At 48.2% G+C, this 12,648-nt stretch overlaps 1 protein-coding gene across 1 annotated transcript in view; it reads right to left on the reverse strand.

Annotated features, from left to right (window-relative positions):
• The window catches only part of SVOP (SV2 related protein), a 78,642-nt gene that overhangs the window by 29,478 nt on the left and 36,516 nt on the right, over positions 1-12,648 (reverse strand). Inside the window, exon 6 of the mRNA XM_025933597.2 lies at positions 8,392-8,516. Within this exon, the coding sequence (XP_025789382.2) occupies positions 8,392-8,516 (125 nt within the window). The remainder of the gene's footprint in view (positions 1-8,391; positions 8,517-12,648) is intronic.

Genomic DNA, 12,648 nt, shown 5'->3' on the forward strand with positions numbered 1-12,648 from the left:
TAAGACATTTGGGAAACCTTCCCATGTTAATATTCGCGGGTCTACTGCATTATTTTTAAACAGCGGCAACCCTGTTGATTAATGCTCTGATTGTTTTCAATTTCTTGTCTTTGCCTCGTATGCCACAAGAAACCTCTTTTCCTGTAATTGTCGTGCTCCCCATTTGGCCATTATTTATAGTGGTTCGTGATGAAAATGAGCTGTTTGACCTCCATCCCAAGTGTAGGGATTATTACAATCACACTGAAAAATAAAAGAACGTGCAGTGAAAACAGCAATGCCAAGAAGCAGTTGACGGTGGCGTGAAAAAATTCCCACCGAAAATCCTCAGAATGTATAGCCCTTGGCAGTTAGAGACTTACCATTTGGATCACGTGCTTGGAAAGAAGGGACCTGTGATCTCCCTTTGCCGTTTCTGCTTGGTCTTAAAGAGAAACCGCAGTGCTAAGGGTGGGTTTGTGCACTTTCCACCTAGACAAGAATCTGAAGAATCTTCTGAAGACCTTGCAAGGTGGAACAGATGGGCAGCGACCTGGAGTATTAATCTTGAAGAGCAGCTAACACACAAGCAGGGTGCCAGTTAAGGCAGGTGTCCAGCTCATTCTCCTAGCTAAGTGGCATTTCTACGGAAATAACACAGCACCCTCTGCTGGAAATAATAAACGTTCTACCCTGGGGCCAGCCTGTCTCTTCCATATAGTTTCTGTGTATTTTGCAATTAGTGGCAATGATCATTTAAAAAAAATTTTTTTAACATTTATTTTTGAGAGACAGAGAGTGACAGAGCATGAGCGGGGGTGGGGAGGGGCAGAGAGAGAGGGAGGCACAGAATCTGAAGCAGGCTCCAGGCTCCGAGCTGTCAACACAGAGCTCAACGTGGGGCTTGAACTCACGGACCGTGAGATCATGACCTGACCCGAAGTCAGACGCTTAACCGACTGAGCCCTCCCCAGGCACCCCCTCCAGTCTTAATTAAAGGGAATAGAAACTTCTCTGAACCTCCAGTTCTACCTCTCCAGAATCATCTCCAAATCACTATCACGGACCCAGTGGACATTAATGACTTATCAGCATCTTCTGACTGTACAAGCTCAGAACCCTTCTACAGTATCTGTTGAAATGTAAGAGCTTTGGCATTAGATGGGCCTGGATTTGAACCCAATTTCTCCATGCGGCAGATGGTTTGCACAAGGCGCCCCGCCCCTCCCCCCCCCCCCCCCCCCCCCCCCCGCTCTTTTCCCTCCCTGTGTCTTGCTCCCTTGCAGATCACCTCCATGCAAAGTCTGTTTCCTCATCCCTTGAATCTGGGCGTTGAGACTCGCTCTTGATCAATAGAACGTTGCAGAAGTGATTTTGTGCCTTGGGCCTCAAGACGCTTTACGGCTTTTGCATCCTCACTCGGACCCCTACCCAGGTGCCACGTGACCACGTGACCAGCTGCCTGGGCTGGCCAGCCGGAGTTTGAGAGGCTTGTGGAGCATCGATGAATCAGCTGTGGCCATGCTAGCCTGGCCAGCCCCCGTCCAATTCACCAGTTGACTAGAGACACATGAGGGAGCCCCGCCGAGCCCTGAACAACCCAACTGCCCAGCTGCAGAACCCTGAGCTCAGTAAACTGTCGTTAAGCCACAAATGTTGGGGTGGTCTGTTACAAAGCAAGAAGTAACTTCATACTCTCCTCAATAGCCATTTAGCCTTAAACACGTCACTTGTGATCTCAATCTCCAAGCCTGTTTTCTCATCTGCCCCTTGCCCTTGGTAAAAACTCAGTGGACATTACTATGATCATCATTATCATTTAAAAAATGTGTTTTAAATGTTTATTTTTGAGAGAAAGAGAGAGCGCGGCAGAGAGGGAGACAGAGGGCAAGCAGGGGAGGAGCAGAGAGAGGCGGAGACACAGAATCTGAAGCAGGCTCCAGGCTCTGAGCTGTCAGCACAGAGCCAGATGCGGGGCTCAAACTCACGAACCGCGACATATGACCTGAGCCGAAGTCGGACGCTCAACCGACTGAGCCACGCAGGCGTCCCATCATCATTGTCGTTATTAATGTTACAACAGTAACATTATCTCCAAGGACCAACATAAATGCCTACTTTGGGGGAAGGAATAAAGGAAAGAAGAAAAAGAGAGAGGGGGAGCCTGGCTGGCTCAGTCGGTAGAGCATGTGACCCTTGATCTTGGAGTTGTGAGTTCAAGCCCCAGGTTGGGGGCTAAAATTTAAAACAAATTAGGGGCTCCTGGGTAGCTCAGTAGATTAAGCACCTGACTTTTGATTTTGGCTCAGGTCATGACCTCACGGTTCGTGGGATCGAGCCTTGGGATTCTCTCTCCCTCTCTCTCTCTCTGGCCCTTCCCTGCTTGCACTTGCTCGCTCTTTCTGTCTCCAAATAAATAAATGAACATTGAAAATAATCTTCAACTAAGAAAAAAATCTTCAACTAAATGTTTCCAAATAATGAACTTAAGGGAGACATTTTTAGAACTAGTTAAGAGCATCGCATAATTAAGGCATGATTGTTTTTATGTAAATGGATAGAGCCAAGGTGCTGGGAAGCCAATGGCTCTCTTGGGTGACTAAATATTTCTTCTGTCATTTTGTTTCTGTTTTTTCTTTGCTCTCCTCACGTCCCAAAGAGCCATGGAGTGGAGTATTTAAGAGAATATATTCGCAGTGTCAAAAGGGATGTTTAAATACGAGCCCTGCCATTTGTTAGCTATGTGACCTTGGGCAGGTTACTTCATTATCATTTAAAGTTTTACTTATTTATTTCGAGAGAGAAAGAGACAGAGAGCCAGCGTGCAGGAGAGGAGCAGAGAGACAGAGAATCCCAAGCAGGCTCCGGGTCGTTTGCACAGAGCCCGGCGTGGGGCTGGGGCTCACAAACCGTGAGATCATGACCCGAGGCCTAAATCCAGAGTTGGATGCTTCACTGAGCCACCCAGGTGCTCCACGTTACTCAGTTTTTTTAAAGCCCTAGTTTTCTTATCTGCACAATGGGGATAACAATATCTATGCTTTGAAGTTCTGTGAGTTTTAAAATGGTCATGTGGATCAAAAGCACATGGTCTGGAGCTTGGGAAGTAGTCATAGCTCAAGAAACAAACAGAAGGGCTGTGGTCGCATTAAGTAAATGAACAGCTAAACGGGAGGCGTGACATTTGGGGGGTAGGGGTCGGGAGCAGCCAGGCAATCTGAGGACCCGCACGACATAAGGGTAAGGGGTAAAGGCCCAGCTGCTCTGTGTCCTTAATTGTATCCCCTGGTGTCCTGTGCTCTCTCCCTGAAGATCTCTCCCCTTTGCATTTTTAGGAGGTGATTTTTCTCTCTGCTAGTTACTCTGCCATTGGAATCCTGTCTGCCTACAGTCTTCCAGAGGCTCCTCAAAATGTCTGGTCGGCTGATGGCACCCTTTTCTTGCTTTCCAGCACTGTTAAGGATCTATTCTATTTCTCACGCCTTTTATGACACTTCCAGAAAGTGTGGAGAAGGAGAAGGAGAAAAATGGCGCCTCTCATCCCACCATTCCAAACAAGAACCACGTTCTCGATACTTAGCTCCTTTCCCTCCCCTCTGATGGGAAGAAAGTCCGGGTAGCCATTTGGAGACTGGTTCTGCCATCATCCACCTGAGCATCCCTGAGAAAGGAATTTAATGTGTACCTGTGTGAGTGCGTTCCTTCCAGCCACTGGGGGGAAACTGTTCCTTAGTCAATGAATGGCTCATGAATGGGGCAGTGGCTGCGTCCGCAGAAAGTCCTGGGGTTGGTCCAGACGTGGAGGACATCGGCCACAAGCCCCTGCCAGCCCAGATTTATGGGCTTGGCTTAATGGTTTCTCCCTCAAGCTCTAGTGGCTTTTAAACCCATCCGAGGTCCAGGAGTGTATGTCAAATGCCTACTCTGCAGAGCCCTGGAGGGATCAATAATGAATAGGGAGGGAAGGGCTGAGAACTGAGAGCCACTCACTGCCCTTCCAGCCACTAAGTGGCAGAAAGAGTCTGGGGACTAGCTCCCAGGCTAAATCCCATGTGGTCACATCTTCTGTCCCCATTTATTCTTTCCATAAGTACCCACAGTGAGTCCAACATCCATCACGCGGACACCTGAGCTTCTCACCAAAGTCTTTGGCAGACCAGACACATGCTGACATTCACTAAGTGCTCTGCTGGGCACTGTCCCGGGCACTTCACGTGTGTTGTCATTTAATATTCTAAGTGACCCCCATGAGGTAGGTATGCTATCGTCCTCATCTGAGAGACGAAGAAGTTGAGGCGTAGAAAGGTCTAGTGACTCGCCTAGGGGCACACGGCTATCACGGCAGAGTCAGGATGTGAATCTGGTGACCAGGACCTAAGCCGTTCTACCTCAGTGTTAGCACGACCCTTCTAGAGCCCCTCTCCCAGCCGTCCCCCATCGTGATACTCAACGGGCCCAAGGAGTCAACCAGTGAACTGTTAACCCACCAGAGGCAATGGCCACACCCTCACGCACCAAAGCCAATCTTGCTAGTTTGGTGGCTGAAGAGCCAGTCGGCCAGCAGCAGAGACCAACGCAGAGCCCCCAGGGTGGAACCATCCCATGTCACATCCCATGTCACAACATAAAAGTTAGTTATAGTGGACATCTCCCATTTTGGAAGGAGCAGTGACTCGTCCTGACTGGAACTGGCACATATTCTGGGTATTGGCTTGCCTCTCCTGCCAGCACCATTATCTGAGGGCTCTCGGGGTATTTGACTCATTGACACAGAATCCCACGTAATAGTGCTTGAGACCTAGGAAGCTGATACATATCAAAGAAGATGTAGCAGCAGGTACGTGACCGTGGAATCCACGGGTCCTGTCATATCTTGTGCCACCTTGAAGGTGCTGGCCTGAAAGAGGGATGGAAGAGCCTCTTGAAGGTGCCACGGAGGCATCGGCTTGGAGATGATGCCCGGTGAGGATAGGTTACTGTCTTCCAAGACACAACACAACCTTAAATCAATGCCCATCGCATGGTGCTATGCAGAAAGGATACATCGTTCTGAACTCAAAGGGTTGGAGGAGGAATTTGTACTTCCCCTACCTGTGGGTTTAGAGGTCCTGGTTCCCAGAGAGGGCATGCTTCACCCGCTGGGGGACACCACAAGAACCCCGTCAGACTTCAAGCAATGCCTGCCACCTAGTAACTTTGGATTCCTTGTGTCAAGAAAGAGAGTCAGCATTCTGCCTGAGCAATGGGGCATCGGGAGGTGGTACGGCTACTGTTATCTGATGGGGCACCCAGGCGATACAGGGGACATCTCTTGGTAATCCCCTGCCTGATTTTGATATTAAATGGACAGGCAGCAGCTACGGCCTGGGTCGGGCATGGTGACTCAGGCATAGGGTCTGGACCACTCTGCCAGGGAAACCATCTCGATCGGCAGAAGTGCTGGCCCAAGGCGAGGGGAACCTGCAACGTGTAGCGGGAGAGGGAGACACTCGGCCTCAGTTGGAGCTGTGAGGCCAGCAGCGATAGCAGATGACTGTAGGTTGTCCCACCAGCCATGGGACATGGTCTTTTCAGGGCAAAGACCAACCAGAATCCTGGAGAAACTGTTCCCAGATGGGGTGAAATTATATGCAGCAAGTGGATCTAACAGGTGCAAGGGGTGGACTGTCGTGGGTGCTGTGATGTGACCACCTAGGCTCCCCCTTTGGGACTGCCACACACAATCCCCTGGAATGACCAGAAATGTTACCTGCTAAGAGCTCAGAATTGAGTCCCTTGCAGGAATTGCCTTAGCCCAAAGTAGCTGCCTTGCCCAAGATTGTGCTCCCTCCTTGAGAGCAGCCCACGTCCAACGTAGCTGATATGAGGGGGCAGAGGTCCAGCCCCCAAGCCTCAATCTGGGACAACTCTAAGGAGCCACCCTGGCTCTGGAACTCCTGCAGGATCAGCTGTACTCAACTCCTCCCTCTGCTCACTCACGGTTTTCTCACTCCCCTGCAGGTGCCGGTCTCAGTAACCACGTGCACACTACTCTCCATCTCACATTCTGTTCCCCGGGATCCCCACTTGTAACAGGGACCGTGTCTGTCTCGCTCACTGCTGTATCCCCAGCATCTAGTACAGGCCGGTGCCATAGTAGGTGCTCAAGAAATATTGGTCGAATGAATGGAATGAACTGGTCCTGTGTGAAATTTCCCTAAGTTATTGCAACAGGAATTATCATTCTTTACCTCCAACCCATCCTACTCACCATTGCCAGATTAACATTTCCAAAGTGCCACCCCCCCCCCCCCCCCCCGCTCAAGAACTCTCAGTGGCTCCCCACTGCCTGTAGACAAGCCCTTTGGCCTGGCATTCAAGACTTTTAGCAAACTTGCCCTGGTCTACCTGTCCAACCACAGCTTTCAATTCTTACATATCTCACCCCAACTTGCTAACCAGAATGGGCCTTCCAAGGAATTAGCCTTCCTCAGACTCAGGTATGGCTTCCTCTTTTCCTTCAGATCCCTTCCTATGAAATATCCTGTATCTTCCCCAATCTGCCTCTGGGTCTTTCAAAAAAATAATTTTTTTTTTAATTTAAATTCAAGTTAGTTAACATACAGCGTAGCCTTGGTTTCACAAGTAGAACCCAATGATTCATCACTTACATACGACACCCAGTGCTCAACCCAAAAAGTGCCCTCCTTAATGCCCATCACCCGTTTAACGCATCCCCCTCCCCACCATCCCTCCAGCAACCCTCAGTTTGTTCTCTGTATTTAAGAGTCTTTTATGGTTGCATCCTTAATCGAAAGGCAGTACAATGCAATGGTTAGAGCCCAGGCTCTGGAGTTAGAGGAACTGAGTTCAGACTCTGGCTCTGCCTCTTCCTGCCTGTGGCACCTGGGGTAAATCACTCTACCTCTCTTTGGTTCAGTAAAATCTGTAAAAATCTGTAAAATGGGATGAATAATACAATTCACCAGGGTGCCTGGGCAGCTCAGTCGGTTGAGCCACTCACGCTTGATGTCGGCTCAGGTCATGATTTCATGGTTTGTGGGACTGAGCCCCGCGTCAGGCTCTGCGCTGCTTAAGATTCTCTCCCGGGGAGCCTGGGTGGCTCAGTTGGTTGGGTCTGACTTCGGCTCAGGTCATGATCTCACGGTCCGTGAGTTCGAACCCCGCATCGGGCTCTGTGCTGACAGCTCGGAGCCTGGAGCCTGCTTCTGATTCTGTGTCTCCCTTTCTCTCTCTTTGTCCCTCCCCCACTCGTGCTCTGTCTCTCTCTCTCAAAAATAGATAAAACATTTAAAAAATTTAAAAACCCAAAGATTCTCTCTCCCTCTCTCTCTGCCCCTTCCCTACTAGTGTGTGTGCATGCACGCTTGAGCTCTCTCTCTCAAAATAAATAAAAAAACCAAAAAATAATAGAATTTACCCAAGAGATTTGACGGAATTAAATGACATAATATGGTAAACCGTTTAGAATAGCACCTGCCACTTAGTGAACAGTAAATTTTGGCCATTATCATCGTGTAGGTTGGGGTCAACGTACGTTGTCTATAAAGGGTCAGACAGTAAATATTGTCTCTGCGGAGATAACTCAACTTTGTTGCTGTATGGGAAAATGGGCACAGGTGATATGCAAATGATGGGTGTGGCTGTGTACCAATAAAACTTTATTTATAAAAGCAGTCAGCAGGTCAGATGTAGCCCACAGGCCATCGTCTGCCAATCTCCCAGGGGAGAGGGACTTTTCCCTACAACTGTGACTACTCTCAGTACCTTAACCACAGCACCAACCAAACAACACTCAATTCACACACGGTTAGGCCCAGCTCCCCACCTCGTGCTTCGGTTGGAAGCGCGGAAGGGGGCCTCACGCGTGATGGTTAAGAGCGCGGGCGGTGTAGGCAGACAGACTTGGGTTTTTAGCTCCACCACGCGCCACATGACTTGGGCAAATGATTTCACCCCCTGAGTCTTGGTTTCAACTATAAAAACGGAGCCTGCAATCACTTGATAGCATACCTCTCCCGGGGCTGTTGTGATGCGTCCAAGAGAAATGCCCAAGCAATGCTAGATCTCTGGTTTTTACTATTATTTCACTTTTACGACTTTCCCGCTGCCGTGTTCTTCTTCGTTTTTTTTTTAATCTTATTTTGAAGTACTCGCTACACCCAGTACGCGGCTCAAACTTACATCCCCGAGATCAAGAGTCTCGCGGCCCAGCAACTGAGCCAGCCAGGCGCCCCTCGTGTGTTGCTTTTATATTGTCAATCATCACCATACTAATAATGGTAATTCTCTGGCTACGTCACGCCTCCTTGACACCAGAAGCCCTATTGGGCCATCTCTGCACCCCTCTGAGGCCATGAACGTAGTTGACTGGCTGCCTGGCTGGCTGGCCAGAGCTGGGTATTTACTTACGACTGGGGGACCCCTCCGATCCCGAAGCCCACCAGGCCCCGGAGCACCAGGATCCAGCTGTACACGGGGGCGAAAGCACTGAGGACGCCGTAGTAGAGGGTCCAGAGCACGCTGATCTTCAGCCCCTGTGGGGAAGAAAGACACCAAGTCACAGGGCTGCTCCGTACCTCCAGGTCACGCGGCCCCGAGCATGTTAAAAGCCATCAATGACGTCATGCTAAAGGGTAACCCACACAACTGGGGAGATCCAAGGTGTTCTCTGTGCGATGGGGCCAACCCCTGGGGGGCGGGGGCATGTGTGGGGAAACTGTGGGGCATTCTTGGTTGTCTCAATGATCAGCATTTGAAGTACACGGCCCTGAGACGTTAGATGTCCCCCGTGTGCCTGAGACTCCATGCCTCCGGTCCTGTATCCTGCACCGTCCCAAGCTGAACTTTCGACCTGACCGTCACGCAGGTGAAAACTACCATTATCCGCACCTTGACCGTCACTGTATTTTATACATAAATAAGATGGGGGGCGGGAGGGACAGAGTTTGCACACACACTTAATTTTGCAGGAATGAGGCTTCTAGGTAAATCAAAGGAAGTCGGTACGTGGCTGTATCTGGAACTTTACACAATTGTTCATCATTTCAGAAAGCCGAGTTGTCCGTGGCAACGCTCCATATGGTATTTGAGTCACTGAGAGAACACTCCAGTATCCGTCTGCATTCACTGGGTTTCTATGTGTATCTATGAATAGACCCATCTAAACCTATTTCAAAATGTCAAATATAAAGAGAAAAGCAGCAACAAAATTCAATTACACACAAGCTTATTTATAACCAGGGACAAATGTTAACCACTTCCTTTTATTACCTAGGCAGTCGTACGTGCACCTTTCCATTGTGACAATAAATCCGATTTAATTACTTGCTGCCTTGAAACAAATTCTCTCTCCTGTCGCAGCTGGGGAATTATCCCTGATTTCTTTCATCTTTTAATATTTTTATACACGATTTCTTTTTCAAGATTACGTGAGTGGCTATTTTATTTCTGAAATTATTTCTGGATAATTAAGGGGCATTATTAAAAGTTTTTATAACATTTTCTTTTTTTATTACAAGTTTCTTAAATGTTTATTTTTGAGAGGGGGGGAGGGGCACAGAGAGAGGGGGACAGAGGTTCTGAAGCAGGATCTGCACCGACAGCAGCAATCCCAGTGTGAGGCTAGAACTCATGAACAGCCTCAGAACCAACTGAGCCACCCAGGTGCCCCTATAACACTTTCTGAGTAAAGGGGACATTGTATTTGATGGGGTTGAGAACCACCTAGGCACATAATGCTGTAAGACAAACAGTGCCTCTGCTGGGAATGTTACTCTTAGAGACTGAGGAAAAAATTAAGGATGAATTCAACTTAAAATGGGATTTTAATTTTTTAAAAATATTTATTTATTTATTTTTGAGAGAAAGAGAGAGAGAGAGAGAGAGAGGAAGAGAGAAAGCGAGGGAGGGGCACAGAGAGGGGGAGAGAGAATCCCAAGCAGGTTCCACACTGTCAGTGCCGAGCCCCACGTGGGGCTCGAACTCAAGGACGTGAGATCGTGACCTGAGCCAAAGGCGCTTAACCGACTGAGCCACCCAGGTGCCCCTAAAATAGGATTTTTATATCACACCAACGCCGAGGGCGTTGTGGAGTCGAATGCGAATTTTACGTGGATTTCAGACCCGCAACATGGGGTCCCGGCAGGTCTCTTTCTGTAGCACTTCTCCCAGACCCAGGTTTGAGTTCACTCTCCTGTCCCCCCTGGGGGAAAGCGTGAAGCACAGTGGTTGTAGCTTTAAAATTAAAATGGACAGGGGTGCCTGGCTGGCTCAGTCGGAAGGGCATGAGACTCTTGATCTTGGGGTTGTGAGTTCGAGCCCTGCGCTGGGTGTAGAGATTACTTAAATAAATAAACTTAAAAAAAAAAATTAAAACTGATGAAAAGGAGAAATCTGGAGGTCTGCCAGGTGATTTCCAGTCTCTCGGAAAATGATTTTCAGTGGTGGGTGAGTATTTTAAATAACCTGCATTACCTTGCAAGAAAGCGATTTCTTTTTGTTTCCATCGCTATTCTTCTGATTATGTCCAAGAGAAAGTCTATGCTAGTCTGTCTTTAACACCTTTTTAAACACCTGCCAATCTCTTTTTAACAGACTGGGGCGGGGGGCTACCAGAACTGATTAGAATTTCGTAACATTGGATTTTTTTTTCATTGTATTGTATTATTTACTTACTTATTTATTCATTTATTTTTAATTTTTTTAATGTTTATTTATTTTTGAGACACAAAGAGAGACACAGCGCGAGCAGGGGAGGGGCAGAGAGAGAGAGGGAGACAGAATCTGAAGCAGGCTTCAAGCTGTCAGCACAGAGCCCAACACGGGGCTCGAACTCCCGAACTATGAGATCATGACCTGAGCCGAAGTCCGAGGCTTCACGGACTGAGCCACCCAGGCGCCCCTTCACTGTAATCATGTTTGCAGATATTTCCTATTTACGCCTACTTAAACTTCCTATTTAAGACTCTCCATAAAGTTTCCTTTTCCAAAAACATGCATTTGAGGTGTTTTTTTTTTTTAAACAAAGTTGCTAATAAAGAACGCTATTAAGTGCATACCAAAACAGGTGGGATAGGAATTAGGAAAGCCTAGGGAGCTCTGGATCTATTGCAACAATAATAAAGCCCCATTTCTGCTCCCCTAAAACCCATGACTATGAAATCGGTACCTGCCACACATATGCTTACTTCCTTTCTTTTGGCTTAAGCTAATTTAAGAGGGGTTTGCTTCCTTGGAACCCAAGGCGTCTTGAATCAGAAACAGGGTATCATTAGCAACAGAGAAAATGAAAGGAAAGAATGAAAACAGCAGGAGAAGAGGAGAGGGTAAGAGAAAAGGGCACCCAGGCTGGCACCTGCAAGCTAAGCCTTCCTCTAGGGACCACCTGGGGACCCCATGCTAGGCAGCAAAGACCTGCATGCTGACCTGTCCTGTGGGGTCACAGCACACTCGCAGCTGGCTCTGCACTGGCCCGCTGACGCCAGGGCTTTCCAGCTGGCCAGGAAATGAGGGCTCAGCAACCCTTCGTGAATACCGTCAGGGCTACTGCAAAGGCATGAGCACTGCTCGGGACTCTGCAGAAACGTCTCCGGGCCTTTGAGCTTTTCGTTAACCTCACTTGTCATTCTGCCTAACATCTGTCCCGCCTTTCGGATCGTTGGCTCCTTCGTCTCCCTCTTCTCTCTCCTTCTCTTCCTTCCATACTCACTTACTGAGCATCCCTTGTATGCCAAGCTCTACAGATAGAAGTATAGACATTATGCATCCGTTAGCTGGCTCATTCAATTATTCATTCAACAATAAGCGTATATCAAGCGCCTGCTGTATGCCAGACACTAGAGATAATGCTATATACCATTCATCCATTCATTCATTCATTCAATATACATGTAATGGGCACCTGCTGTGTGCCCAGAACTAAAGGTACTGTTATGCATCATTCATTCATTTCTTCAATATGCATATATGGAGCACTTGAGTGCCTGGCAGTCAAGATACTGTTATTCATTCATTCATCCCTTTGCCATGCATATATTGAGTGCTTGCTGTTTGCTAAACATGGGCCTTTGTCCCAGGCTACAGGGGATGTGGCAGTCAGAGTCTCTGACTTCACAGAACTTGGATTTGCATTTTGCAATTCATTGTCACGTCGTTAACACCGGGTCCTCGCGGGCGGCTGGTGGAAAGAGGCTGCTGTTTCCACTCCCACTTTACAAACCAGCGCAGGGAGGGTCAAAGTAGTCTAGCGATTTGTCCAAGGTCAGCAGAGTCAAAACTGGAGTCAGGGTTTCCAACCCCGAATGCCAGGATGTACTTTCAATGAGCCCCTCCCCTCCTCCTGGGCCTTTGGCGGTTCCCATCGCCTCTGACCAAGAACATATGTGACAGTATCATGCAGCAAGGACAGGTGGGTCCGAGTGAACGCAAGAGACCTTGACCTGTCTTGTCAGCCTCTGCTCAGCTCTAGCCCAAAGTTGCCATCACGAAACGTGGACCCTGGGCTGCCAGATCGCCCAATTATCAAAAAAAAAAAAAAAAACCCACCAAAACCAAAAAGCAAACAAACAAACAAAAACAACTCCTTATTTTTATGCAAAATACATTTTTGAAACAGAGGCAACCGATTCCAAATCCTGTCCCCTATCGTACGGGTTAAATGAAACATCT

This window comes from Puma concolor, chromosome D3 (assembly GCF_028749965.1).
Source record: "Puma concolor isolate L17-30 chromosome D3, mPumCon1.1.hap2, whole genome shotgun sequence".
NCBI lineage: Eukaryota > Metazoa > Chordata > Mammalia > Carnivora > Felidae > Puma > Puma concolor.